This window comes from Hetaerina americana, unplaced genomic scaffold (assembly GCF_022747635.1).
Source record: "Hetaerina americana unplaced genomic scaffold, ioHetAmer1.1.p SCAF_39, whole genome shotgun sequence".
In the NCBI taxonomy this organism is placed as follows: domain Eukaryota; kingdom Metazoa; phylum Arthropoda; class Insecta; order Odonata; family Calopterygidae; genus Hetaerina; species Hetaerina americana.
Window position 1 is genome coordinate 4636914 of NW_027286974.1, and position 23185 is coordinate 4660098.

A 23185-nucleotide genomic window follows, 5' to 3' on the forward strand; every position below is an offset into this window, starting at 1 on the left:
CCCAGCTTTGAGCCAATGAGATTCTTTTTCTTTGGGGATATCTTAAAGTTTAGGTTTTAAAAGTTCGACCAAGGACGTTGGAACCTCTTAAAGGAGGCAATTACAGATGTTACCACTTCAGAATAATGTAAGATATCCTGAGAAGAGTTTTCAAAAACTTTTTTTAACAACTCAAAATGTTTATCGCACATCAAGGTTGTGACCTAAACTAAATAATTTTCAAAACCTAATTAAAAATAAAATGGCATTGGATGAGGTCTTCGGATATGAAAATCATTTTTACTTATCTTGTTTGGTTTTTTCAGAAATCACCCATCAAATTATGGGAGTCAATTCTGTCTCACCCTGTCTAAGTCATAGGCAATGATCCCCCAAAGGACCTCGGAGCACAAGAGGGAATCTAAACCATTAATAATCCAAGGTTTTGCATCAACACAAATAAGAATTCACACCCTTTGCATAGAAATCTGGGATTTAGCGGGCTTTCGCGAAAGATTGCATTGGTCACTCAATGGGCAGACAATTTTCCCCTTCATCATGAGCTTCTCTACAAGGACAAACTCCTAAAATCTGATTGACTGACATCTCCCCTGACTAATACAGATTCGTTCTGAGAGGCATGAATTTGGGGAAAAAGGCTTTTTGTTCACAGATGAACACAGTCTCTCCCAAATAAACCAAAGGCCATTAATCAAATGGTCAATCAGAAACACAAAAAGAGTCGAAAAAGACCCGAATAAATAAATAACCTTAATTCGTCCTTAAAAAAGGCCACTTTTAGCATAAACTCGACTGCTGTGTCGTTCGGGACGCAAGGCATTATATGGGAATCTTAATGTTAATCACCTTAAATAATTCACTTTGGATCAGCTGTGTATACATGGTTCACTCCGACACCTGCGGGAGGAAATAAGAATATTACAGTTTTATTTACAGTCGGGAGATGTTTCAGCAAAAGCATTGCATCGTAAACAATAACAAAGAACAAAAAGATAAACAAGGTGGCGCATTTGAGAAAAGTCATTTTCGTAGACGTATTTAAATTAAACAGTAAGAATATGTATATCAAATTTTGCATACAAAACTGAAACAAAATTGCAATGAAAAGTGCGTGTGTGTTAAATGATAATAAAAAAGACCAAAATTGGTGAGTCTCTACAGGATGAGAGAAACAAAGAGTGTATATATATAAATATAAATATATATATATATATAAATATATATATATATATATAAATATATATATATATAAATATAAATATATGTATATATATATATATATATACTACCTTGATCAAAAAGTTCCCGGAATAACCACCGTGTGGCGCTCCCATCGTTCCGATTTGAGTTCTGTTTTTTTTGTTAAATTGTTACATCTGTTGTTGATATTCCCTTTAAATCTTAGTGTCATAACTTGACATTTGCAAAAGTTACGTAGCCAAGAGTACATCTATCTCTGTGTGTGTTGGCGATTTTTTACAATTGCAGAAATGGATTTAAATTTGCAACAACGAACTTGTATTAAATTTTGCGTAAAAAACGGATTTAGTGGCGCACGGACGTTGGAAATGTTGGAAAAGTGATTCGGCAACGATTCTCTAAAAAAAAAGGTCGTTTACCAGTGGCACGAGCGGTTCAGAAGTGGTCGTGAGTCAATCGAAGATGATGAACGCAGTGGCAGACCATCGACATCGAAAGTCGGTGAAAAAATTGATAAAGTAAAAGAAATGTTGGTCAATAACCGCAAATTAACCATCAGAGAAATAGCGGAGGACTTGAACATTGCCTATGGATCCGCCCAAGACATTGTGGTTAATGATTTGGGTTTCCGTCGTGTAGCAGCAAAGTTGGTTCCAAAAGACCTCAATTTCATGCAAAAAAGAGACCGTGTTGACGTCGCAAAAGACATGATTTGCGAGGCTGAATCCGATCCCACATTCATCAAAAGGATCATTACCGGAGACGAGACGTGGGTTTATGAGTACGACACGCAATCCAGACATCAGGCAAGTGAATGGCGTTCACCAAATGAGCCGAGACCAAAAAAACCACGTCGTTTTCAGTCAAAAAAGAAGGCAATGCTGACGGTTTTCATGGATTACAACGGTGTAGTGCATCATGAATTTTTGCCAGAAGGCCAGACAGTAAACAAAGAGTATTATTTGGGCGTTATGAGACGTTTGCGTGAAGCAATTCGCCGAAAGAGACCAGAAATGTGGGCAGAAAACTCGTGGATTTTGCACCATGATAACGCACCGTCGCACAGTGCTATCATTATTCGTAATTTTTTGACGAAAAATGCAACAAATACCATCCAACAGCCACCGAATTCACCTGATTTGGCTCCCTGTGACTTCTTTCTGTTCAATCGAGTTAAAAAACCATTACGGGGAACGCGTTTTAGCAGCCGAGAGGAAGTAATGGAAAAATCGCAGGAAGCACTGATGGACATACCGAAAACCGAATATAAAAAATGTTTCGAGGATTGGATCAAGCGCTGGCATAAGTGTGTTGCAGTCGATGGGGATTACTTTGAAGGGGACAATATAGATTTAGATGAATAAACTTGTATTTTTAATTTTCTGAATAAATTCCGGGAAATTTTTGATCAAGGTAGTATATATATATATATAAAATATATATATATATAAATATAAATATATATATATATATATATATAAATATATATATGTATATATATATATATATATATATATATATATATATATATATATATATATATACACATACACACACACACACACACATACAAAATGGATTGAACTCCTCAACACTTTCGTTTTGGTGATTTTCGTATGACTTTCGACGTGGATTATCAAGACGGGAGTGCATCGATCAACTTACTTCCACTTTTGGCGAAGCCCCATCCTTTGCCAATTTGAAACACTGGTGCTGTGCACGGGAAAGAGTATTCCATTTCTCTTCCCCCTTTTCCTGTCCTCCTGTTATTTTGGGAGAGAGAGTTTCTCTTCCCCCCTTTTTCTATAGGTCAGACTTAGAAATCGTGGGATACTCCTATGTTGAGTAGTCCATTCCTCTCCCCCACCTTTTTGATATAGGTCAAATCTCGAAATCTCTAACCTTGTTTTCGGCACCTCTAACGGCACCTCTAAATAGGGAACTTCCCCAAAAAGCCTTGAGCGATATGCCTCCTTTATAAGCGAACACTCGGCCGAGACAGGAGAACAGACAGAGACGGAGAGGAGAGATAGATACGGGAGATAGATTGGTGGTTGGTAGTTGGTTCCGGTCGAGACTAGCATCGAAACGTGGTAAGCACCGTCTTATTAGTATTACTCCCGTCCCCTTTATTCTCCTTGCACAATGCACAGATCACTTCCTGTCCTACAACCCCTCGTATGTTCCATGAGCCTCAATAAAATCCTTGAAACAACCTATACCCTTCTTTAAGTGTATTATTCCTCGATTCATCTCGACGTCAAGGGCAAGAATCCCTTCATATCTTGTATCATGTTGCCTTGTGGAACTCTGACGAGGGAAACTCGGTGCGCGGCACAACACTGGTTTAACAAATTCCATAATGGCTACTGATTGCTCAGCAACAAAAGATGCGATGGTCTTCCAAAATCAGTTGTTGTGTCAGAAAACATTGATGCCGTGCCCAGAACTAGCAAAGGAAGATCATCATTTGACTTATCGTGAGATTGAGGCACCTTTGGGGATTAGTATGACGAGAATCAATAAGATATTGCTTGAACATTAAGCTGAGAAATCAATTTAATTGCGTTGGATACTGTAATAACTTGACAAAAGCTCGGAAAGATGCCCGTGTGTCAATTGGTGCAAAGAAATGCTAAAGAAATACAATTGCTGTGCATTAAAAGCTGTGTATAATACCTTAAACAGGTGATCTATCTTGGATCTATGCGTATATTCCCGAAAAAAAACAGCAATCCACTGTATGTATGGGATGTATACTAAAAATGGGATGGATATTAATGTTAACAAATGCAAATCCATCACTTTTAGCAATAAGGTAAATGGAAACCATAGGGAATATAAATTCTCAGAAAATGTCATTCCTAGAAGTGATTCTGTCAAATACTTAGGTGTATATTTAACTAAGGACTTAGGGTGGGGGCTAAATGTGGAGTACATCTATAAGAAAGCTTTCAAAACTCTTCATTGGGTAATGAGAAACCTAAAAGGGAGTGTTAGAGCAACCAAGGAGAAGGCTTATCAGACCCTAGTAAGGCCAATTTTAGAGTACGCTTCTCTTGTATGGGACCCTCATGAAGAAGGTCATATTAAAAAACTGGAAAAGGTGCAAAGAAAGGCTGCCCGATATGTACTGGGGAAGCATAGGAGGATGGAGAGTGTGTCTGACATGCTAGAAATGCTGGGCTGGGAACCTCTACAAACTAGAAGGAAAGTAAGCAGACTTTGTGTAATGTGCCGAATTCTGAAGGGGGAGAAAGCTTGGGTAGATCTTAGGAAAAAGGCGGGGAACCCAAATTTTATAGGCAGAAATGATCACAAATTTAAGGTAAAATGCCGGGCACAGAGAACAAATTAAAAAAAATTTTCTTTTCTAAATGGAACAATTGTTGATTGGAACACCTTACCTGCAAAAATATTCGAGCCCTTTCCTAACAGAGTGTATACTTTTAAGAATAGATGTAAGGTATATATGTAAAAATTTGATTTATGTGTGGTGTATTGTATTGTATGTAATAGCTTAATTTTTTTTAATTTATCTTTTTTTTTCTTGCTGATTAATGGTTGTAAATGGGATGAGGATTCACTTGTTTTGTTAAAGAGATCTGTGTTTGTCTGGTTTTATGTATTATATTTTGCAATTGTTTGGGACTTGTGTGCCACCTGACAGTGTCTATTAGCACATGTGTATTTATAATAATAATAAAAAGTATGGATCTTCCAAGACGAGCTAAATACGGCAAAATTGATTCTTGCACAAAAGCACACGTAGAAGCAAATGATCATCTGTTTCTTTGGAATAACTGGACATGTGACAACCGTACCATTAGAGCAAGGTAGAACCGTGGATTCTGAATGGTACAGGAGAATTTTTTTGCTACCAGAAGTGCTTGTTGGTGAAATACGGAAAGAAGAAGCAGAAATGAGGGACCATTCTTCATCTTGACAATTTGGCAAGTTCTCACAGATCTGCAGGTTGAAACAATTACCTATTTGACCGGCCAAAACATCGAATTGATGGGTAATCTTCTGTACAGACCTGGTTTAGCACAAAATTGCTTCCCTTTATTCACGTTTATCGAGATGAAATTGCCTGGCCAATGTTTTTCAGCGGCTGAAGAAGCCATTGTTGCATTCAAAAAAACCATTTTTTGGGAGTTTGAATAATTTGTCGCAAAAATTGGTTTTAGGGCTTTGCAAAAGTGTGTATTGATTATAATAGAGAACACTTCGAAAAACAATTAAACCTTCATAAACAAATAATTACTCTCTTTTAACTATTAACTTCAAAAACATAAATAGCAACCATCGTAAAACACCAGACTACCCTTTTCATTAAACACACTTGCCTTTTGCGCACAGGGTCTCAGTGCGTCTTTATATGATGGTTAAGGGTACTCTTCTGTGAGAAACCCTTGTTGCACAGCCGACAGACGTACGGACGTTCCCCTGTGTGTACCCTTCGATGCGTAATGAGGTTCCCGTTCTGCGCAAAACCCTTCCCGCAATGCTCACACACGAATGGCTTGCTCCCGCTGTGCGTACGCATATGCGTGACGAGATTGCTCTTGAAAGAGAAGGCCTTTCCGCAGAGACTACAACCGAATTCGCGTCCGGGACGACCGTGCCCATCCATGCCGTCAACCGCGGCACCCATATCGTCCACCGCTGCCTTGCTGTGGACGACCATATGACGGTTGAGGTCACTGCTTTCTATGAAACCCTTCCGGCACACCTTGCATGCGTAAGGCCTCTCATTTGTATGCGTGATCCGGTGCCGTTTGAGATGACTGTTCTTCATAAAACCCTTTCCGCACTGAGTACACCTGCGCACGGAAATAAAATATATGATTAGAATAACACGCATTAGAATGTTTTGCAAGTCTTTTAAGGTATTACCGGCATGGCAAAAAACAGGGAGAGGTATTGCGTATGCCACAAGGTCTGTGGAACACCTTACATACAATAAGTGCATTCTGAAAGCCAGCAAATACTTTTTTAAAATTTAAATAACTTATTGAAAAGATTTGAACAAACTCTTAAACTTCTTCAAAGTACTCTTTCCCTGGGACTCCCAAGCATTCTTGTGTTGGCAAGAAACAGGGAGAGGTATTGCATATGCCACAAGGTCTGCGGAACACCTTACATACAATAAGTGCATTCAGAAAGCCTGCAAATATTTTTTTTTAATTTAAATAATTTATTGAAAAGATTTGAAAAAACTCTTAAACTTCTTCAAAGTACTCTTCCCTTGGGACTCCAAGCATTCTTGTGTTGGCAAGAAACAGGGAGAGGTATTGCATATGCCACAAGGTCTGTGGAACACCTTACATACAATAAGTGCATTCTGAAAGCCTGCAAATACTTTTTAAAAATTTAAATAATTTATTGAAAAGATTTGAAAAAACTCTTAAAATTTTTCAAAGTACTCTTCCCTTGGGACTCCAAGCATTCTTGTGTTGGGTGTGACACAATTGATGTCAGGGAAAGTCACACTAAGTACTGTCTTACCAAAAACATTGTGTATTATATGAGGCACGCTCATAAAGTAACAGGTTTGGTCACAGGAAGAAATGTACTCATATGAAACACATTTTATCAGCACTTTTAGTTAGCTTACAAACCTACTCACTTCTCTACATAGCCGCCATTCAATTCTAAGCATTTTTCGTACCGCTGCACCCACTGCTTCTTATAACCCCTCTGAGCATAGAAGCTCAACCCTCTGAGAGAGTTGAATCAATTGACATTAACACCGTTTGTCCCTCTTCCTGGTTTCCAAATGTTGTCCTCCGAGCCACTGTTTGCCAAGTGCAAGGAGAAGAAGAAGTAGTCGCTAGGTGAAAGGTCAGGACTATATACGGTGGGGGGCACAGAAACTGTCTCGTCCACTGGACATCCTTTGTGCTCTTTGTGTGGTGGTCGGTTTAGCATTCTCGGTACACCCACCTTGCTCACAATTCGTGGTATCCGAGGTTTTTTCCGTGACAATATTGTAGACAGTAGTGCATCCAAGTCGAGGAAATTGTTCAGCCAGGACATTATTAATCGTCAATCGACGATCAAATCTCGGTTTTTGTTCCACTTGCGAAACAATTTCATTGGTCAGAATCCTGGGCAAACAGCCACTTCGCTCTTCGTAAATGGACATTTGTTCGTCCATTTGTTAAAATCACTGGCAACATTGTCTCTTGACCTTTCCTTCACTCTCATAACTAACTGTAGGTCCATAAACTAGGGTCCATAACTCCCGATGAATTAGTTTCATTTGCAGCCAACAATCCTTTTGCATATACAAGAATCGTATGACAGAACAACGCACTTCACAGCTGGCAGGATGAAGGACTGTCGCGGACATTGTTGTATTTGCGTGTACGGACGAGAAAATGACTTCTGAAACAAAACCAATGCTGCTATACCTTCTCAATGAATCAGTAGCTGGCACTGAAGGAGTAAAACTGTGTTCTGAAGCACCAATATTTAAATATAAGCAAACCGCCCTTACTTTATGAATATGCCACGTACAACATCAGTCATATTTCACCATCTAAATAAGTGTAAGCAATTGTATATCATGGATGGCTAGACCCTCAGTACCCTAACATGAGAACGAACAACATTAGCAAGGTGGAACATTACCTGGGACGGGGTAAAAGCAGGATACACCAAAGCCTCGCGTCCTACCGACCACCGCCAGATAACCAACTGACTGCTTCACACCCCACGACCAGGGTTTTCAAACCCAACTTTAGGAGCCACGGAAGGAATACTATGTTGAATACTTGCGGCACAAAAATGTATAATTATTTTTTTAATTTAAGCATTACATTGAATAGATTTGCCCAAACACCTAAAATTCTTCAAAGTACTGTCCTTGGGAGTGTAGGGATGTTGTAGACACCAAAGATGGTTGCTCCGGCCCTATACGCACTGAAACATAGCTAGGTCAAAACGTCATTTACTTTCTTAACAGCTTTAGTATACACGGTCCATTATGAAAGTATTGCAAATGATTTCATTGTGATGCTACTATCCATGGCAGGGCGTTTAAACCCATTGTGAATTGTGTGGTGAGGGGTCTGCCCTTCCAATTCAGCCGGCCGAGAGTTTGCTCCGAGCAGACTGAGAGGTCTATTTTGAAAGTAACGCAAATGTTTTCATTGTGAGGCAACTATCCTGAGCAGCGTAGTAAAACCAGTTGGGAAAAGCAGTGGGGGGGGTCTGCCCTTCCAATTCAGCCGGCTGCCAGTTTGTTCCGAGCAGTCTCAGAAGGAAAAGATCTCATGCCTTTGCTTGTAAAGTGTTTTTTTGACTTTGTAACACAGCGCACGACAAAGTGAAGCTCCATTGATGAATATGCCCCCCAGCCACACGTCCTTCATTGTTACTAATTTTCTGGCACAGAGCACCATTACCCCGGTGGTTCCCCAGCTACATTACATTCCTGAGCTTGGCTCTGTGTGGCTTTCTTCATTGTTTCCCCTTGTTGACTGAAGAAAGAGAGAGAGGGAATGAGAGGTGAAAGGCAGAGAGCATTGGATTTAAAGAGTCCGTGGATTAAACTAAGATCCAGAAATGTGTGACACAACGTTCCTGAGAAAGGGTTAATATATTCCCGTAAACAGAGGAAGAGAGATGGTGCCTTATTCAGGGGCGTGGTGGCAGAATGGTCTACTTGCCAGTGTACGTACTTATAATTGATGAAAGGGGGGATAGGGGGGAAGAAGAGACAAAACAGGGTCGCACCCAAAAGTGGTAGGACTGATTTTCTCTGGCGCGAACGGAGCGGTGGAGGGGGGTCTGCCTGGCAGGGTAAGGTGGAGGGGACACTTACTGACAGACCGACACCAACCTCAGTCGCCTGCGGGCTGTCGTTGAGTGAGGACACCGTTTTTAGTGAAGCAAGTTTTTTGTCCGCGTTGGAAAACAAAATGAATCTGAATTTAGAGCAACGTTATTCCGTGAAGTTTTATGCGAAACTCGGGAAGACGGCAACTGAGACCCTCGATATGATCTAGCAGGCTTATGGGGACATTGCCTTAAGCCGTTCCACAGTATTTGAGTGGCACAAGTTGTTTAAAGAGGGTAGGGAGCTCGTTGAAGACGACCATCGCTCCGGACGGCCGTCGGCGGCAAGAACCGACACGAATATGGACAGAGTGAGGACACTGCTGAACACAGACCGACGCTTAACCAGTGAAGAAATTGCAGACCAGTTGGGTCTGTCTACATCCAACGTCCAACGCATTATTTCACAGGATTTGGCCATGCGCAAGGTGTGCGCCAAGATGGTGCCAAAAATTCTGCCATGGCGCGCTCGTCGTCAGACAGCTCATGGCCAAATACGGCGTTGCCACGTTGCCGCACCCACCCTATTCTCCCGATCTGGCACCACCGGACTTCTTCTTCTTCCCCCTGATGAAAAGACAGCTCAAGGGACGACGTTTTGACTCGATAAAGGCCGTTCAAGAGGCCTCGACGAGGGTCATCAACGGTATCCCTAAAGAACATTTCCAGCGGGCGTACGGGGAATGGGAGCAACGTTATACTAAGTGTGTAGCAGCTCAAGGAGCATACTTTGAAGATTATTAAGTCGATGTAAGTATATCGTCAATAAAATTCTTGTAAAATATCAGTCATGTAACAGATGGATTTCAGACCAATTACAGTCCCCATCATCTCAATTCCCTCCTACTCTTCCTTGTTCCTAAGTTTACTTGTATTATAATGCATATTCTAACTCACCTTATTTTTTAAAATGCAACAATTATACTTTAACCGTATTTTTTACCATAACACAACAGAGTTTTAATTCTTATTAAGTGTTAATTTCATAATTTGTTCTCTTCTGCCTAACGGAGGTATTATTTGTGTGATCTAACCTAAGGAACTCATAGTGTCCATCATAGGGGTTGCGTATCTTGCGTTCCCCAAGGCAATAACGTGTTTTGGAGGGAGGTATTCACTCTCGCGCAGACTGGGCTTCAAAACCAGGCTCAGCAGAGGAGAGTTTGGTTCCAAACGCACTCACCTGTGCGGTTTGACGCCGCTGTGGACCTTGATGTGCTGGTTAAGGTCACTTGCTTCGATGTACCGCCTCCCGCAAGTGCCACAGGCAAAGGGTCGGTCGTCCGTGTGCGTCCTCGTATGCCTCAGCAGCTGACTGTTCTTGCTGAACCCCTTCCCGCAAAACGAACACAAGAAAGCCTTGTTCTCATCCTCGTCCCGCAAACTCCCGGAACCTAAGGGCATTGAGCACAAGAGGAGACACCAAATGAACCATTTGTTGGACACTGAGAGCTGATACCCATACATTATATATATATATATATATATATATATATATATATATATATATATATAGTTATATGTGTATATATATATGTATATATGTGTATATATATATATATATATATATATATATATATATATATATATATACACACACACATATATATATATACACACACATATACATATATATGTATATACATATATATATATACATATATATATATACATATATATATATATATACACACATAGGTACATATATATATATATATATACATATATATACACACATATATACATATATATTTATAAATACACATATATATACACACACACATATATATATATATATATATATATATATATATATATACACACACATATACATATATATGTATATACATATATATATACATATATATATATATATATATATATATATATATATATATATATATATATATATATATATATACACACAAATAGATACATATATATATATACATATATATACACACATATATACATATATATTTATAAATACACATATATATACACACACACATATATATATATATATATATATATATATATATATATATATATATATATATATATATTCTAATGTGTTCATCTGTAATCTCTTGAATGTGTTATGGTATGGTGGTGTTGATATACTACCTTGATCAAAAATTTCCCGGAATAACCACCGTGTGGCGCTCCCATCGTTCCGATTTGAGTTCTGTTTTTTTTTGTTAAATTGGTACATCTGTTGTTGATATTCCCTTTAAATCTTAGTGTCATAACTTGACATTTGCAAAAGTTACGTAGCCAAGAGTACATCTATCTCTGTGTGTGTTGGTGATTTTTTACAATTTCAGAAATGGATTTAAATTTGCAACAACGAACTTGTATTAAATTTTGCGTAAAAAACGGATTTAGTGGCGCACGGACGTTGGAAATGTTGGAAAAGTGTTTCGGCAACGATTCTCTAAAAAAACGGTCGTTTACCAGTGGCACGAGCGGTTCAGAAGTGGTCGTGAGTCAATCGAAGATGATGAACGCAGTGGCAGACCATCGACATCGAAAGTCGGTGAAAAAATTGATAAAGTAAAAGAAATGTTGGTCAATAACCGCAAATTAACCATCAGAGAAATAGCGGAGGACTTGAACATTGCCTATGGATCCGCCCAAGACATTGTGGTTAATGATTTGGGTTTCCGTCGTGTAGCAGCAAAGTTGAGACCTCAATTTCATGCAAAAAAGAGACCGTGTTGACGTCGCAAAAGACATGATTTGCGAGGCTGAATCCGATCCCACATTCATCAAAAGGATCATTACTGGAGACGAGACGTGGGTTTATGAGTACGACACGCAATCCAGACATCAGGCAAGTGAATGGCGTTCACCAAATGAGCCGAGACCAAAAAAACCACGTCGTTTTCAGTCAAAAAAGAAGGCAATGCTGACGGTTTTCATGGATTACAACGGTGTAGTGCATCATGAATTTTTGCCAGAAGGCCAGACAGTAAACAAAGAGTATTATTTGGGCGTTATGAGACGTTTGCGTGAAGCAATTCGCCGAAAGAGACCAGAAATGTGGGCAGAAAACTCGTGGATTTTGCACCATGATAACGCACCGTCGCACAGTGCTATCATTATTCGTAATTTTTTGATGAAAAATGCAACAAATACCATCCAACAGCCACCGAATTCACCTGATTTGGCTCCCTGTGACTTCTTTCTGTTCAATCGAGTTAAAAAACCATTACGGGGAACGTGTTTTAGCAGCCGAGAGGAAGTAATGGAGAAATCGCAGGAAGCACTGATGGACATACCGAAAACCGAATATAAAAAATGTTTCGAGGATTGGATCAAGCGCTGGCATAAGTGTGTTGCAGTCGATGGGGATTACTTTGAAGGGGACAATATAGATTTAGATGAATAAACTTGTATTTTTAATTTTCTGAATAAATTCCGGGAAATTTTTGATCAATGTAGTATAACTGCTTATTCAGACTTTGTTGATCCGATGGAAGTGGGAGCACTGCTTTGTAATCATTTTGGTTTCTCTTGCCGTCCATCCTCTCTAATCAATTGCGCCCTGTGCATTGGATCACATTGTCAGCAGTTCTCTGTGAGTTAGAACTTGGTTTTTTTCCGCCTTTAGACTGTAAGCACATTGCCGCAGTCTCAAGGAAAGGGGATAAGTCCCAATTTGACTAAGGTGAGATCAGCCTTTTCAAATAAATCGAACTATGCAGAGGCTGACTAAAAAATTTGCGATTCACTGGTTCTTCTTTATTTATTTATAATTTTTTCTACATGTCTTTTTGATTCTTTCTTATATTTAAACATGGTAGTTTTATTGAAAAATGTTTTTAAAAAAATATAAGTATTGTGTCTAAAAATCGAAATATTATTGCTAAAAAAATATTCTTCCAAATTTATAATACTGTAGTAATTACATTTATTATTCAGATGATGTAAATGTATTACATCATTATTTTCTACAATATTTTATTTTAAAATAAAAAAACCTGCATATGGATATCTAAACAAATAACTTCATAATGTTTTTTTCCTAAGGTGATACATTTTCTTAAATAACCCTTCGCACTTCTCACTAGTACTCCTGGAATCCCCAACGCACTAAGAGGGTTAATAAATGATAACTACACCTCCATATGGGAGGATTAAATTGCTCTATTAATGTTCTAGAACAACCAATCAGATTACACTTTCAATGCACCCCCAATCGTCAGTTTTCTGTGCATTAAGGTGTATTAATCAACGGAGGTTCAATTACCCATAATTCCCTCGCTGCCGTCATCCCCCAGACTGCACTCCAGTGATTGGTCCCTGGACGATATGTCAACCGGCTCGTTCTTTACCTCAACGGAACTGCCATTGGACTTGAGAGGTGCTCTGCCATCATCACGTATCCATGAGAACCTGAAAAACGAAGATGTAACAAATACGATTGGTAAAAGACTAACAAACTAACTAACAAACAAAAACTAACAAACACACATTGGACAAAAACTAACAAACACACATGCTTGTAGACATCAAACAAAATGACCTCCAGAAGCACTCCTGGTTTGGTGGCATGTGGAAGTAACATTCCCCCCCCTCAACACGCATGCGAGGATTTGGGGTCATTACATCCATCCTGTTTATTTTAAAAACTAATGCACAAATGTATGTAGACCACAAAATAAAATGACCTTCAGATGTACTTGGGGTCAAGGCATGTGGAAGTAACATTCCTCCCTCAACATGCATGAGCTGGTTTGAGGTCATAACATTCATCCAGTGTACTATTTTTAAAAGCGGAAGTATGGAGACGTGTTCTAGTGCTTTTATTTTGCAGGCCTGACGGAATCTAAATTTCGAGATTGGAACAAGACATAGGAACGTCGCTGGGCTGAACGAATTCATTAGTATATACAGGGAGACTACATTGAAATATGGAATAAAGTTTCACTAGAGGTAAGTCGTACATTTCAATTCAATTCCAACAACTCATTCAAATTACACTCTCGTGTCAACTGACAGAGAGGCTACGGCCGGATTCATCATGCCAATTTATCCAAACTAAAGATGTCCCCGGATTTATAATTTGAATCATAGGCTTTTTTAAATTAATGGTTATTGGAACTAAATTGGTAATTGGAAATAAATGGTAATTGGAAATAAAAAAAATGGTAATAGATACCTCATGGCAATACTTTTATATGAAACATAATTGCTGGCCATTTTAAATTTAAAAGTTAATTCTGTGGGTATGTGTGTATATATATACATATGCATAAAAATAAGTATATATATATATATATATATATATATATATATATATATATACACACATACACGCAGAATTAACTTTATTTAATTTATATAGATTATATATATAAACATATTTTAAAAAAATTTATATATATATATATATATATATATATATATATATATATACATATACATATATACAAATATATACATATATATATATGTGTGTATATATATATATATATATATATATATATATATATATAATTAACAAATAGGGATAGAGAAATTACCATCGTAATTGTTTTATATCTAAACTAATTATATATATATATATATATATATATACATATATATATTATTAGTTTATTTCTAAGTTTATTATTATATATATATATATATATATATATATAATTAACAAATAGGGACAGAGAAATTGCCATCTTAATTGTTTTATATGTCTGATCTAATGCTGAGACCATTCAACTACCACAGGATGAGAATTAAGGGCAACTAAACCGTCCCTGGTCACGGCTGTGACCTTCGGCACGCATTTAGCTTTTAAACGGACACCAACCTCGGCTGTTCCAACTTGCTGGCCCCAGGATAGGGCCCTGAGGAACACCCGTGTCCCTCCAAGAGGCCACCGAGGAAGTGAAGGCTCCTGGCTTCGTACCGCTCCAGATTCTCGCTCAGTGATGACACAAGCGGCTCATTGTCCATGCACAAGTCCTCCCTCTTCAATGCACCACCTTCGGAGGACAAAGCGCCACAGCGCCAAGGCCAATTGGCTCATTCTTAACAAACAGACACTTTACACAAAGCAATTGAATCCAAACCGATATAATATAAAAAAATATTGATAATCGGTCTCTCCAAACCCTGTCATAAGTAAAAAATTCAAGTTATTTTCTTCACACACACCTCGTACAATAGTCACGAGAAATGCATAAACAAATAAAAATAGATTACAACAACTCTTAAATATATTTTGGATTTTTATGTGTAATTATAAAACTTAAAAACAAAAAGCAAACAAATGAAATATTGTAATTTTAAAAGAAAGCATAACCAGTAAGTTTTAAAGAACATTAAATCATCTCAACTAATTATAATATTAATAAAATTTTTGTGGAATCCATATGAACAATAACTATACTCATCCAAACAAATATGAACAATACTTGCGAGGTCTGTCCAAATAAATTAGTGAACAGGTTCATTTACTAATGGCAATGATGCAGACTACAGCCCCGCACCCACAGTATAACGGCACCAGTTGCCTCTGAGATCCAACAATGAGACATGTCTGTTCTCGGCAGATCCTCCAGCTGTGCGTACGTATGCTAGTTACGTTATAGTTCCTGTTGTTGTCCTTCTTTTGTTCTATTTTCCGCCTTAAAATGGAAATTGACGAAACCACGGAGCAACTAATCAACATGTCAAGTGTTTTACGATGAGGTGCGGTGGTAAAAGTTAACAAGTAATTACTGCTGAAAAGGAGTGACTGCTGTTTATACGGCGATAACGCCCTGAGGAAGAAGAAAACATCCATTTTCAAGTGGATTAAATCAAAACAAAAAAACATGAAAAAGCCGATTGAAAATCAAAGTAATACTCCTGGTTTTCTTAGATGTCGAAGGTGTTGTTCGTCATTTGTTGTAAAAGTGATTGATGGGACAAAATAGATTGTAGACTACAATTTGCAAAATTAAGTTTCTATGACCTCAGTTCGCTTATTTATTGGACATGGTAGTATAAAGGTTCACACCCAAAAGTGGTAGGACTGATTTTCTCTGGCGCGAACAGAGCGGTGGAGGGGGGTGTGCCTGGCAGGGTAAGGTAGAGGGGGCTCTTAGCAACCGACCGACACCAACCTCAGTCGCCTGCTGGCTGTCGTTGAGTGAGGACACCTTTTTTAGTGAATCAAGTTTTCTGTCTGCGTCGAAAAACAAAATGAATCTGAATTTAGAGCAACGTTATTCCGTGAAGTTTTGTGCGAAACTCGGGAAGACGGCAACTGAGACCCTCGATATGATCAAGCAGGCTTATGGGGACACTGCCTTAAGCCGTTCCACAGTATTTGAGTGGAACAAGTTGTTTAAAGAGGGTAGGGAGCTCGTTGAAGACGACCAACGCTCCGGACGGCAAGAACCGACACGAATGTGGACAGAGTGAGGACACTGCTGAACACAGACCGATGCTTAACCAGTGAAGAAATTGCAGACCAGTTGGGTCTGTCTGCATCCAACGTCCAACGCATTATTTCGCAGGATTTGGCCATGCGCAAGGTGTGCGCCAAGATGGTGCCGAAAATTCTGCCATGGCGCGCTCGTCATCAGACAGCTCCTGGCCAAATGTGGCGTTGCCACGTTGCCGCACCCACCCTATTCTCCTGATCTGGATCCACCGGACTTCTTCTTCTTCCCCCTGATGAAAAGACAGCTCAAGGGACGACGTTTTGACTCGATAAAGGCCGTTCAAGAGGCTTCGACGAGGGTCATCAACGGCATCCCCAAAGAAAATTTCCAGCGGGCGTACGGGGAATGGGAGCAACGTTATACTAAGTGTGTAGCAGCTCAAGGAGCATACTTTGAAGATTATTAAGTCGATGTAAGTATATGGTCAATAAAATTCTTGTAAAAAAATCAGTCCTACCACATTTGGGTGCGACCCTGTAAGAAGAAGGTATAGCCATAATACGAAGTGAGAAAGAGTACTTTGAATAAGAAGGGAGGATAGCAAACTCAGTATGGACTGCAAAATAAAGTTTCCATGACCTCAGTTTGAGTATTCACTGGACAGACCTCGTCTTTCAAAGAACATTCTGTTCTGGCTCAACCGGGACGAGGGCAAAGGACTAACCTCCGAGTACGTCCACAGCATCCATCAACACTGCTTGCGCTCTTGCCTTGCTGGTCCGGTGCGTGTTTATGTGACGGTTCAGGTGACTGTTGCGGTAGAAGCCTTTGCCACAATGAGGACAGGAAAACGGTTTCTCCCCCGAGTGGCTCATCATATGGGACGTCAGATCGCTGTTCTCAATGTACCGTTTTCCACACAGCTTACAGCCATACGGACGGTCATTCGTGTGGGTCCGTATGTGCCGAGTTAAGTGACTGCTCTTCACAAACGACTTCCCACAACTATTGCAACGGTAGTGCTTGTCCGGGTGCGTTATACCACGGTTCATACCAACCGGGACCCTGTTCCGTGGCACCATCGCGGACTGGAAGTTGTCCTTGACGTATATTGGATCTTCGGACCGCATACCGCAAATCTGTGGGGAAATCGAAAGAAAATGAGGCTTAAGATGTCTCTCGTGCATCAATACATGTATTTGGGTTTAGTTAACGGAATGAAAACTACCAAATGATGTATGAGGAATATTGATAAGGTAAGGACCGTTTGCTTATATTTAAATATTGGCGCTTCAGAGCATGGTTTTACTCCTGTAGCACCATCTACTGATTCATTGAGAAGCTAAAGCAGCATTTGTTTTGTTCCAGAAGTCATTTGCTTGTCCCTGTGTATGTAAACACAACAATGTCTGCCAGACAATCGTTCATATCCCGCCAGCTGTGAAGTGCGTTGTTCTGTCATACGATTCTTGTATTGCAAAAGGATTGTCGACTGCAAATGAAATCAATCCATCGGGAGTTATGGACCCTAGTTTATGGACATACAGTTATTAGATTGAAGGAAAGGTAAAGAGACAATGGTGCCAGTGATTTTAACAAATGGACAAACAAAATATCCATTTACGAAGAGCAAAAATGGCAGGCCCAGTATTCTGACCGATGAAATTGTTTCGCAAGTGGAACAAAAACTGCGATGTGATCGTCGATTGACGATTAATAATGTCCTGGCTGGACAATTTCCTCGACTTGGACGCACTACTGCCTACAATATTGTCACAGAATAAACCTCGGATACCACAAATTATGTGCAAGGTAGGTGTACCGAAAATGCTAAACCGACCACCACACAAAGAGCACAAAGAATGTCCAGTGGACGAGACAGTTTTAGGGCCCCCCCACTGTATATAGTCCTGACCTTTCACCTAGCGACTACTTCCTCTTCTTGCAATTGAAACAGTGGCTCCGTGGACAACGTTTAGAAACCATGAAGAGGGACTCAAGAATGGCATTTATGTCAATTGATTCAACTCTCTAAGGTGGCAAGCGTCTATGCTCAGAGAGGTTATAATAAGCTGGAGCAGCGATGAGAAAAATGCTTGGAATTGAACGGGGATTATGTTTAGAAGTGAAGTAGGTTTCTAAGCTAACTAAAAGTGCAGCCAATGAAATATGTTTCATATGAGCATATTTTTTCCTGTAGCCAAAAGGCCCTTATTTTATGAGCATGCCTCTTACTTTTTCCAAACTCAAAATTCAGACTTTGTTTTCTTTCAGACCAGTGGTTTGACACGGGTATAACTTTGTCCTATTAGTAGCAAGACACTTAGCTGGAAAAATACTTACTATCACATATTTTTTCCCAGATTGAGCAAAGAATACAGTATGCTTCATCATAAATTCTGACAATATTCTGGTTTGGCATGGGTGATGGTAGAGTTCACCCAGTACTAAGCCCTATTTACGGCTTGTGAAATTCACACATTAGCAGGGTATTAATAAGGGGGGCCAGTTCCTTAATACACTGTGCCGGTTATGGTTTCCAAGGAAGACCAGGTACTATCCGAAAAATAATCACTTTAGCTTGGGTGGAGCTGCAGGTGCCCAGAGGGTCTTGCCCGGGAATCGAACCTGGGACCCTCTGGTCAGCAGTCCAACGCTCTCTACCCCCTGGATTACCCCAACCCACATATGTATACATACATAAACCATTTATAGACGTCTTGCATCTGTGTCTATTCAAAATTTAACTTCTCTTATAGACTCTAAAAATGATAAGAGTCTGGGACTGTTTAGCCAGAGGGCCGGGAGGAGGTTCATGATGAACAATGCTCTCGGTGGACAATGGTCAACCAGCAAGACCGAGAACATTGTGGCTTGTGTTCGACAACTGTTGGACTCTGATCGTCAGATCATCGACAGAGAATCAAGATGGTTTATGCCAATGAACTGAACTTGTTATCTTACTGTTGTGTTTCGCAATTGCTACAGAAGATCTAGAAGCGATGAGGAAAGTGTTTGCACCAAGCTGGTGCCTTTGGGTGTTTGCCACAATGAGCTACGAGTCTGCAAGTTCCTGGTTTCAAATAACACCAGGTCAGGCCAACACTTCCCCACCTATCTATACAGTCCTGATGTCCCCCCAGCTGAGACTTCCTTTTCTTCCCTCGGAGTAACGGGTTCCTCTCAAGGCAGCCGTGAGAGGAACCCGTTTCAAGTCCATTCATAGAAGAGATGCAATCAGTTCTGTGACCAGAAGACCTTTTGCGAGAGAAATCCCCGAAAGATGCCTTCCACGGCACGTACCGGTCATGGCAGAGTTCCTGGATCAAATACATAGAGGCCCAAGGAGAGTACTTTGAAGAACTTTGAGAGTTTGAGCAAATCTTTTTAATTTATTACTTTGGAAAAAATAAGTTCAGAACGCACCCTCTTATGTTTTTAGAGGTTCAAAGTCTACAAAACGGATACTGTGCCCATTCTTCAGTAATCCACGAACTCAGGCTATGGTATTTGTTTAACTAACCTTTGGCAGGACTGGATTCATTGCATTCTCTCCATCTTCAACATCAGCTTCGTCCACTGTCTCTAAAATAACCTGTGGAGCATTGAGAAAGATTGACATTAGGAATCTTTTAATTATAATATTATATGCACACACAAGATAATGGAGGGACACTAAACAGTTGAATGGAAATGATGAGGCATAGAAACACAAGGGAATTAATGTGAAAACAATTAAAATCTCACACAAACAGAGGCTTAGTTGAAATCAAAACAGGCTGCTTGACAGGAAGTCCATTCGACTAGGAACTAGCACCAAATACATTGATTATTTTCCCGCCTTTAAAAAATAAAACAGTTTCCAAACCATCATCCTATTAATTTCCAAAAGCCCGGACGCAACCTCACGGCTTGTATCCACGGCCGTTGTTCCAAATATTTGTATTTGTACTTGGCTTCAACGCAAGGAAAACAACTCTCAACAGCCATGGGTGAACACAATAATGCCAACAGAGTTTTGCTTACAATTCAAGAAACACCTCACCGTGAAGTTTCTGTAAATTTGGCTATGAGGAATTTCTATGATATAGCAGTAAAACAAACCGGGTATCATGTTCAATATTATTCCAGGACTGAAGGAATGCCTACTCGATATAATATGCCATGGGAGTGGTCTCAACCTTGCATGGCATGTGGAAGTAACATTCCCCCCCTCAACACACATGTTTGCAGGTATGAGGTTGTTTCATTATCATACATGGTATTTTCAAAACCTAATGCATACGTGCTTGTAGAAACCACAAATAAAATGACCTTTGGAAGCACTCCTGGTCTTAGGCATGTGGAAGTAACAATCCCACTCTAAACAAGCATGCCTAGGTTTGAGGTCATTACATTCAACCAGTGTATTTTGAAACCTGATGCACACATGCTTGTAGAAACCACAAACAAAATGACCATCAGAAGCACGCCTGGTCTGTGGCATGTGGAAGTAACATTCCCCCCTCAAAACGCATGTTTGCAGGTTTGATGTCATTTCATTATCATACATTGTATTTTGAAACCTAATGCACACGTGCTAGTAGAAACCACGAACAAAATGACCATCAGAAGCACTCCTGGCCTAGTGGCATGTGGAATTAACATCCCCCCCTAAACACGCATGAACAGGTTTGAAGTTGTTTCATTATCATCCAGTGTATTTTGAAACAATGCACACAATGCTTGTAGACCACAAACAAAATGACTTCAGGAGCACTCCTGGTTGGCATGTGGAAGTAACATCCCACCGCCTAAACACGCATGCACAGGTTTGAAGTTGTTTCATTATCATCCAGTGTATTTTGAAACCTAATGCACACACGCTTGCAGAAACCACAAACAAAATGATCTTCAAAAGCACTCCTGGTCAGGTGGAATATGGAAGTAACATCCCCCCCCTCAACACGCATGCAAAGGTTTGATGTCATTTCATTATCATACATTTTATTTTGAAATCTAATGCAAACACATGCTTGTAGAAACCACAATTAAAATGACCTTTGGAAGCACTCCTGGTCTTAGGCATGTGGAAGTAACATTCCCCCCTCAACACACATGTTTGCAGGTTTGAGGTCGTTACATTATCATCCAGTGTATTTTGAACCCTAATGCACACGTGCTAGTAGAAACCACGAGCAAAATGACCTTCAGGAGCACTCCTGGTCTAGTGGCATGTGGAAGTAACATCCCCCCCAAAACACGCATGCACAGGTTTGAAGTTGTTTCATTATCATCCAGTGTATTTTGAAACAATGCACACAATGCTTGTAGACCACAAACAAAATGACTTCAGGAGCACTCCTGGTTGGCATGTGGAAGTAACATCCCACCCCCTAACTACGCATGCACAGGTTTGAAGTTGTTTCATTATCATCCAGTGTATTTTGAAACCTAATGCACACATGCTTGTAGAAACCACAAACAAAATGACCTTTGGAAGCACTCCTGGTCTTAGGCATGTGAAAGTAACATTCCCCCCTCAACACACATGTTTGCAGGTTTGAGGTCGTTACATTATCATCCAGTATATTTTGAAACCTAATGCACATGCGGTAGTAGAAAACACAAAGAAACAAAATGACCTTCAGGAGCACTCCTGGTCTAGTGGCATGTGGACGTAACACCCCCCCCCTAAACACGCATGCACAGGTTTGAAGTTGTTTCATTATCATCCAGTGTATTTTGAAACAATGCACACAATGCTTGTAGACTAAAAACAAAATGACCTTCAGGAGCACTCCTGGTTGGCATGTGGAAGTAACATTCCCCCCAGTCAACATGCATGTTTGCAGGTTTGACATCGTTTCATTATCATCCAGTGTATTTTGAAACATAATGCAAACACATGCTTGTAGAAACCACAAACAAAATGACCCTCAGAAGCACTCCTGGTCTGTGGCATGTGGAAGTAACATTCTCCCCCTCAACATGCATGTCTGCAGGTTTGAGGTCGTTTCATTATCATCCAGTGTATTTTGAAACATAATGCAAACACATGCTTGTAGAAACCACAAACAAAATGACCCTCAGAAGCACTCCTGGTCTGTGGCATGTGGAAGTAACATTCTCCCCCTCAACATGCATGTCTGCAGGTTTGAGGTCGTTTCATTATCATCCAGTGTATTTTGAAACATAATGCACACTTGCTTGTAGAAAGCACAAACAAAATGACCTTCAGGAGCACTCCTGGTTGGCATGTGGAAGTAACATTCCCACTCTGAACAAGCATGCCTAGGTTTGAGGTCGTTTCATTATCATCCAGTATATTTTGAAAACTAATGCACACACATACTTTGTAGACAACACAAACAAAATGACCTTCGGAAGTACTTCTGGTTTTTGGCATGTGGAAGTAACATTGCCCCCCATCAACATGCATGTTTGCAGATTTGAGGCCATTACATTATCACCCAGTGTATTTTGAAAACTAAGCACACATACTTGTAGACCACAAACAAAATTACCTTCAGGAGCACTCCTGGTTGGCATGTGGAAGTAACATTCCCCCCCTCAACACGCATGTTTGCAGGTTTGACGTCGTTTCATTATCAACCAGTGTATTTTGAAAACTAATGCACACACATACTTTGTAGACAACATAAACAAAATGACCTTCGGAGGTACGTCTGGGTTTTGGCATGTGGAAGTAACATTCCCCACCTCAACACGCATGCTTAGGTTTGAGGTCGTTACATTATTCATCCAGTGTAGTATTT

General features: G+C 39.8%; 2 protein-coding genes across 2 annotated transcripts in view; both read right to left on the reverse strand.

Moving 5' to 3' along the window:
* Window positions 1–533: 533 nt before the first annotated feature.
* Window positions 534–17544, reverse strand: LOC139691717 (zinc finger protein 84-like). The gene is made up of 6 exons (XM_071589569.1): window positions 17152–17544; window positions 14864–15038; window positions 13304–13449; window positions 10232–10442; window positions 5550–6026; window positions 534–897 (listed from the first exon to the last, which is right to left on the reverse strand). Exons 1-5 carry the CDS (start codon window positions 17507–17509, stop codon window positions 5567–5569), a joined length of 1350 nt encoding a protein of 449 aa, XP_071445670.1. The 5' UTR covers window positions 17510–17544; the 3' UTR covers window positions 534–897; window positions 5550–5566.
* Window positions 17545–19420: 1876 nt separating this feature from the next.
* Window positions 19421–23185, reverse strand: part of LOC139691697 (uncharacterized) — a 19200-nt gene continuing 15435 nt past the window's right edge. Inside the window, exons 5-6 of the mRNA XM_071589541.1 lie at window positions 19951–20022; window positions 19421–19747 (exon numbers count right to left, since the gene is read on the reverse strand). Coding sequence (XP_071445642.1) covers window positions 19421–19747; window positions 19951–20022 — 399 coding nt within the window. The remainder of the gene's footprint in view (window positions 19748–19950; window positions 20023–23185) is intronic.